General features: G+C 57.6%; 1 protein-coding gene across 1 annotated transcript; it reads left to right on the top strand.

Annotated features, from left to right (window-relative positions):
- The first annotated feature begins 3,232 nt into the window (after nucleotides 1-3,232).
- Nucleotides 3,233-5,767, top strand: LOC101442667 (cationic amino acid transporter 4-like). The gene is made up of 4 exons (XM_023591146.3): nucleotides 3,233-4,214; nucleotides 4,488-5,116; nucleotides 5,350-5,458; nucleotides 5,565-5,767. The coding sequence occupies exons 1-4, from the start codon at nucleotides 3,233-3,235 to the stop codon at nucleotides 5,744-5,746; spliced, it is 1,902 nt and encodes a 633-aa protein (XP_023446914.2). The 3' UTR covers nucleotides 5,747-5,767.
- The last annotated feature ends 1,468 nt before the right edge of the window (nucleotides 5,768-7,235 follow it).

Raw genomic sequence — 7,235 nt, 5'->3', positions numbered from 1 at the left:
CCTGTCTCTCAGTGAGCAGGTACCCTTGTGCACAGTCCAAGGTATTGCCTTGGTGGTGGGGAAGTTCTGATGAGCCTGGGGTTGACTGTGTGTGCATGAGACATGCAACATACTGCGTGAAGCAACTGCAGTGTCCCAATTCACGTTTTTCTTCTACCAGGAGAGAAAGGGACGGAGACAATTGAAGTGGAAAGATTTGATGGAGAGAAACCCAGACAAGACTCAGAATCGGTAAAAGGGGCCATCTGCTGGCCAGAAAAGATGAAACCGGGTATCGGTATGGTCCCCTGGGGATATACCTCCAGATCGTCCATTAGGGAGGATGTTGAAACATTGACACAATAACGATTGGACCAAGGGAAAGGATAGAAAGAAATTGATTAAATATTGCTGTTACATTTGGGCCAAGGGAAGCATTTTACAGCCCAATGTGTTTCGGACAAAATACGGAGCAGATGAGGATTGGCTATGTGCCGACCTTGTAATATGAAACATGAAAGCTAAAACTCTGGACCCAGAAACCAAGTCTATAAAACCTAAAACCTGGACCCTCTATTGAGCCTTCTTCTGCCCTATGTTTCCCTCCCCTCCTGGGACAGGATGGCTAATGTGGAAAGTCCAATAGAACCTACCCAAGCCCCTAGGGAGGCAAAGGGCCAATGGGCACCAACCGCCCCACCCCTAATGACCCACCAGCAGTTAAGGAAGGAATTGGAACAATGGAGGAAGGACATACAGGCTTTCTGTTCCCCAAGGCCCCTGAAGAAAAGAGGGTGAGGGAACATATTCCCACTGAGCCTCTATACCCCTTGAGAGAAGTACCAATTGGACTAGGAGAAATCAGTTATGTAAACGCCCCACTGACAAGTACAGAAGTCAGAAACTTTTTAAAGGAGATGCAGTCATTAATGCAAGATCCAGCAGGGCTAGCTGATCACAAGTGGATCAATTCCTAGGCCCTAGTTTATTTTTATATATGTGGCCTGAACATATGTCTATATTGAATATCCTCTTTACAGTAGAAGAAAGGGGAAGGGTGAGGAAGGTGGCTATGAAGGAATGGGAAAGGCAGCACATGCCCGGACACGGGGTAATGGCAGGAGAGCAAAAGTTCCCTTAACTGGGTTAATAATGGTCAGGGTGATGAGCACAAATACAGGATCATAGAGACCTCATTATTCAGGGGATACAATTGGCCATACCTAAATCCCCAAATTTAAAGAAGGCCTTTGAGGTGAATCAAGAAAAAGATGACACTCCCTCTGCTTACCTGCAAAGTTGAGGCACCATGTGAGGATCTATTCAGGAACGGACCCTGGTGACTCTGTGCCCCATGGAATGCTAAAGGTCTGCTATGTAAAGGGGCCTTGGCCTGATATTCAGAATAAGATCCAGAAAATGGATGGATGGGTGTTGGGATGGATAAACCCCTGGAGGAGTTATGGAAAGAGTCTCAGAAAGTGTGTGGGAGAAGGGAGGGGGAAAAGCAGAAGCAGAAAACCAAAGTCATGATGAGCACGGTCGACCATATGGTCCAGGAAGATTAGAAGCAAGGCAGGGAGGAGGCAGGCAGAGCCAGCTGGGTTAGCTTGGATAAAGGGACTGAGAGAGTGCGGGACTCTGCAGGGTGTTATCACTGTAGCAAACCTGGTCATTTTAAGAGGGAGTGTCCAAATTTACAGAAACAAGGTCAGGTCATACCCTGGATGAAAGAGGATGGATGCATTCTGGTTTGGTTCAATGTGGCTGGGTCTGGCGGTCATTTGGCTCTAAACAAGTGAGAATCATTCACACCATCCTTTTCACTTTCAGTCATACAGCAATAGTAGTATGACACTTGGACTCAGGGAAATAATCAGCCCCAGGGAGTTTAGATGGCCGCCTGAGGGCATGGGATACTCCATGTGACTAGTCTGGGAGCAGGGTCAGGGTCCCCCAGAGTCCTCCACACCTAACTGTGACTCCTTGGGCCTCTGAGGGGTTGCCCAATGCTGGACAGCTGCAGCTTGGCTCAGGAGGCTGCTTTAGCCCTCCTCAGAAGGGCGGTGTTTGTAGCTAAAAGCTCAGAACATATAGCATTTGTGAAGTGCTTGGTTGCAGGCACTCCCCTCCCCATCCCCGCCACCCCCACCCAGGGCCACTCACCAAACCCCCAGGCTCAGCTCATTAGAGGCCTCCACACCTCTGATGCACAGGTTCGGGTGCATTCACGGCAGGTGTTGGCTAAGGGGTGAAGTGGGTGGGTAAAGAGGCCCATATCTGCGTCTAAACCCCACCCTCCAGTTCACCCAGTGACCTGCACCAGGCTTGGCGCTTCCTGATGGTCTTTCCTTCTTTATCTGTGGACATAGAGCTTCCCAGGAACCCGGCCAGCGCTGGTCTTGATCTTGTAAAGAAGGGTAGGGTGGACCATTTTGGTGAGTACGTGGGGAGAGAGAATGCGTGGGTGACTGAGGTGAGGGGCAGTGTGCAGACATGGGGGTCGGTGTGTGGAGTGCGGGCGCCAGACAGCGAGGCGGTGTCCGGGGTCCTGGCCCGAGGGTGGGGTCGGGGCGGAGGGGAGGGTGGGCGGAGGACGGACTGGACCCTGGTGAGGAAGCGACCCGGGACACTGGCGGGGCGGGGCGGGCGCAGAGGGGCGGCGGCGGCGGCGGCAGCAGGTGGGTTGCAGCCAGTTGTGCGAGTAGGGCTGAGAGCAGGCGGGGACGTGGGTTGAAGGCCGGGTGCTTGGGACAGGGACGCGGCGGGACTAGCGGCGCGGAGAGGTGCGCTGGGCGTCAAGCTCTGGACCTGGGACTTAGTGCACGATGAAGGGACTGACCGCCGTGGTGGGAGGCGAGGTGGTCCTCTTTCGGGTTTCCACCTTGCTCTCAGATCCCAGATGAGGAGGGTTTCCCACCTCATGCTCCCTGGGAATGTTCCCACCTTGCCCTCAGTGACACTCGGCTCACCCCCCAGGTCTGGCTGCACCAGATTCGCTGGGAGAGGAGGCAGGCAGGCAGGACCCCGGTGCTTCCCTGTGACCCCCTGCATCCCCTGCAGCAAGCTCTGAGCCCTTCCCCAGCTCATCCCTCCCACAAGTGCATGTGCTCGCATCCCCAGGTCAAGGACAGGACTGGTCTGTGGGTGGGCAATCCAGAAAGGACTGAAGACCCTGACCCTGCTAGACAGCCCATCATTCCCCTCTGACCCTGGCAGGTGGCTGGGCCTGCACTCCTCTCTGCTGCCCACCATGGCCTGGCGACTGCCCAGCACCACCTGCCTGGCACACTTCTACAGGAAGCTGAACTGGCTGAAGACCCCGGAGAAGTCCACCCCGGAGACGTCACCGAGTCGCGGCCTGTCCACCCTGGACCTAACCCTTCTGGGAGTGGGTGGCATGGTGGGCGTGGGCCTCTATGTGCTCACGGGCACTGTGGCAAGGCAGATAGTCGGTCCGGCTGTGCTCGTGTCCTACATGGTGGCTGCCGTGGCCGCACTGCTGGCAGCCCTGTGCTATGCAGAGTTTGGAGCCCGTGTACCCGGTCCAGGCTCTGCCTACCTCTTCACCTACGTGTCCATGGGTGAGCTGTGGGCCTTCGTCATTGGCTGGAATGTGCTGCTCGAGTGCCTCATCGGTGGCGCTGCCGTAGCCCAAGCCTGCAGTGGCTACTTGGACTCCATGTTCGATTACCAAATTCGCTACCTCACTGAGACCCACATAAGCACCTGGCAGGTGCCCTTCCTGGCCCCTTACCCAGACTTCCTGGCCTCTGGCATCATTCTTCTTGCCTCCGCCTTTCTTTCCTGTGGAGCCCGCATCTCCTCCTGGCTCAACCACACCTTCACAGTCATCAAACTCTGCGTCATCCTCTTTATTGTCACCATGGGCTTCTCCCTGGCCAGTCTGGAAAACTGGAGCACCGAGGAGGGTGGCTTTGCACCCTTCGGCTTCTCAGGCATCATGGCTGGCACTGCCATCTGCTTCATTGCCTTCGAGGGCTTCAGCGCCATCACCGCCTCTAACAAGAAAGCCCGGAACCCACGGAAGGCCGTGCCCATGGCCATCGCCATCTCTCTAGGCCTGGTGGCCACGGCCTACACCCTGGTCTCCACCGTGCTTACCCTCATGGTTCCCTGGCACAGCCTCAACCCAGTCTCGGCGCTCGCCGACGCCTTCTACCAGCGGGGTTACAGCTGGGCCGGCTTCATCGTGGCTGTGGGCTCCATCTGCGGTGAGGAAGCAGCATCTTGCAGGGTGGGAACTGGGTGGGGTGGTGGGGAGAGATGCAGCCCCACATCCTGGGCTTCCGGGGTTGACCCCTACTGTGTAACTGTCCCAGGAGGGTTCTGATTATGAGAGAATCCCCCGCTCCCACTCACCACCTTCCCCAAATTCTCTAACGGAACTGTGACTGACACTGGGTGGGAGGTGACTGAGCACCCATACCCAGCGAGGCTCATGCACCCTTGCTGATGGGCCCCTCACTCTTGCTCCTCTGCCACAGGCATGATCACGGCCCTGCACAGCATCCTCTTCTTCCTTCCTCGTTTGGTCTATGCCATGGCAGCTGACGGGCTCTTCTTCCAGGTGTTTGCCCGCGTGCACCCCAGGACCCAGGTCCCCATGGTGGGCACCCTGGTGATTGGGGTCCTCATGGCCCTCCTGGCGCTAGTGCTGGACTTATATGCACTGGTGCAGTTCATCTCCTTTGGGGCACTGCTCGACTACACCTTCATGGCCGCCAGCACCATAAGGCTGCGCTTCCAGAAGACCTCTCCACCCAGGTCCCTGGGCCTAGCCAGGCCCGGCCCTGAGGCCAACTCCTCAGTGCCCCTCCAGCCGGTGAGCGATGAGCATGCCTCAGGTCCCGAGCCCGGGCAGTTGCGGCCAGCCCTGAGGCCCTACCTGGGCTTCCTGGGTGAGTGCAGCCAAGGAACCGCTGTGGCTTGGGCGCTCAGCCTCCTGGTGACCTCTGCCATCGCCCTGAGTGGTGTGCTCATCTTTGGGGACTTGGCCCTGCACCTCCCGCGCTGGGGCTACATCCTGCTGGCCTTGCTCAGCGGGGTCACCTTTCTGCTCAGTCTCGCTGTCCTGGCGGCCCACCAGCAGGAGCATCTACAGGATACCTTCCAGGTACCACCCCAACCCATCCCCTCCACCCCTTGCTCATAGTCCAGCTGGCTCCAGGGCCAGCTTCTGCCACTGTAGAATGAAGGAGGAGGACTTGGAGGGGTGGGGACATCACTGCATCGGACACCCTTTCTTTCTGCATGGCGGGTGGGCACATGCCAACCAAATCTCCCAAGGAGGAAACCAAGGCCCTCAGTCAGCCGATCTTCCCCACAGCTCAGCCGTTGTCCCCTCAGGTACCCCTGGTGCCCCTGACACCAGCTTTGAGTATCCTTCTCAACATATGCCTCATGCTGAATCTAAGGTACCTGCCCTGGCTGTATTTATTCATCTGGCTGCTGATTGGTGAGTTGGGGTGAGATGGGGCATGGGAGGTTGGGATGCTGAGCATGTGGTGGGAAGAGGGCCAGGTGGGCTGGACCTGCCTCTCAGACCCCTCCCACTGCTGCAGGACTTGCCGTGTACTTCAGCTATGGCATCTGGCACAGCAAGGAAAACCTGCAGGAGCCACAGGAGCAGGCTAGCATGCACGCACCATATGGTGTTGCCCAGTGCAGCCTGGAGGAGATGGTGCAGGCTGTGCAACCACCTGCCCAGGAGCCTGACTGCATGGAACAGCACATCAGGCCGTGAGGCCACCCGTGGCCTGCCAGTGACCATGCCACTTCTGTCCTGGGCACCCTGGGCTGGTGTGGCTGTGGGAGCCTCTGGCCCTCAGGCCCTCAGCCGACAGTGCTGAGTTCCGGTCCTCGGGGATCGCGTCATGGCCAGCAGTGGTGATGTGGACTCTTGCCCAGCACCTTCAAAGGGATTGTGACACGCTGGGGTAGGCCTGCCTCTCTGACGTCTCATGGTAGCATTCAGTCCAGACAGTTCTTCCATCTGGGGGGCCTGGGCCTCCCAAATATAGGTGCCCCAGGCTATGGGGGGTAGCTGCCCAGACAGGTTCCTAGGCACGGCCTGGGGCAGCAGTAAATTCCAGATGCACTTGGTGCCTGTCCTCAGGGTTCCCAAGAAGCCCAGTGGGCAGGGTGGGGCTGGGCTGGGGGTTACCAAGGACTCACATAAAAGGTCCCCAAAGTGCTTCAGTGACCACCAACACAGCCCCTCTGCCCTTTCCTCCCCTCCCAGTCCTCCTGTCCCAAGCATGGCTCCCCAGGGAAGGGGCTGATGCTGCTAAGCTGAGCAGGTGCTACCCCCCACCTCCATTCTGTAGACGAGCCCCAAAGTTGGATGAGACCTGCCCTGGGTGGCCTCTTGCTACCTTGCCTGGGCTCAGGCTGCAAGAACTCCGGGAAGGAGAGTTCAAAGGTGGAGTCCACAACAGTCAGTGAGCGGCACCTCTGGGAGACAGTGGAGGAGGTAGCACCTGTGGGAGATGGTGACAGAGACTGGGAGAACAGCCTGCCACCAGCAACCAGAGATATGGGTGCCCCAGGCTCTCCCTGTCTCCATGGTTTCATAGCAAGTCTCTGTATGGAAACAGATGGCTCTGCGTTCCCACATCAGGGAGCACCTGCCAAGATTAGAGTACGGAGGGTGGCACGGTGGTGGGGGGGGGGAGGAAACAAGAGTCTTCCTGGGGGTGTGAGGGTGCTGGTCTTTCGTCCCTGAGGTCCCCCACCCTTCCAGATCCCTGACCCAGGAGGGACAGCTCCAGGCTTCAGGCATGAGCTGGTGGTGGGACCAGAGTCCTGACCCCTGGTGTCACCACCTGGTTGGGGGTAGAAACAGTGCTGGGCCCATCTAAGGCCTCTGGGCAGACTGCTGCAGGGTTGTGAAAATCAGCTGGGTCCACACGGGGTGAGCTGTCACACACGGGGCCTTTGCCTGCAGATAAGGACAGCGGATCAGGGCTCTGGCCTCCATCCTCCCAGGGAGCACAGCAGCCCAGGACAATGGCCTCAGCATCCAGCTGGCCTGCAGCTCACCTCCTTGTACTTGTTCCTCCAGGAGAAATGGGCTTCTCCATCCACATACAGCAGCAGCAGGTCACAGAGGAAAGTGACCTTGGGAGAGGCAGGGCAGACCCACATCTATCTCCCCAACCTAACCTGCACCCCAAGATGCCACCCACAAGCACAGGATGCTTATGCACAGAGGTGCCACAACCACAGCCATG

Source organism: Dasypus novemcinctus, chromosome 19 (genome assembly GCF_030445035.2).
Source record: "Dasypus novemcinctus isolate mDasNov1 chromosome 19, mDasNov1.1.hap2, whole genome shotgun sequence".
In the NCBI taxonomy this organism is placed as follows: domain Eukaryota; kingdom Metazoa; phylum Chordata; class Mammalia; order Cingulata; family Dasypodidae; genus Dasypus; species Dasypus novemcinctus.
This window is presented reverse-complemented; position numbering and strand designations above follow the sequence as displayed.

Coding starts and splice junctions, on each gene's coding strand:
- LOC101442667 (XM_023591146.3), top strand. CDS start 3,233: ATGGCCTGGCGACTGCCCAGCACCACCTGCCTGGCACACTTCTACAGG. Junction 4,215..4,487: donor GGCTGTGGGCTCCATCTGCG/GTGAGGAAGCAG, acceptor CCTCTGCCACAG/GCATGATCACGGCCCTGCAC. Junction 5,117..5,349: donor ATCTACAGGATACCTTCCAG/GTACCACCCCAA, acceptor TTGTCCCCTCAG/GTACCCCTGGTGCCCCTGAC.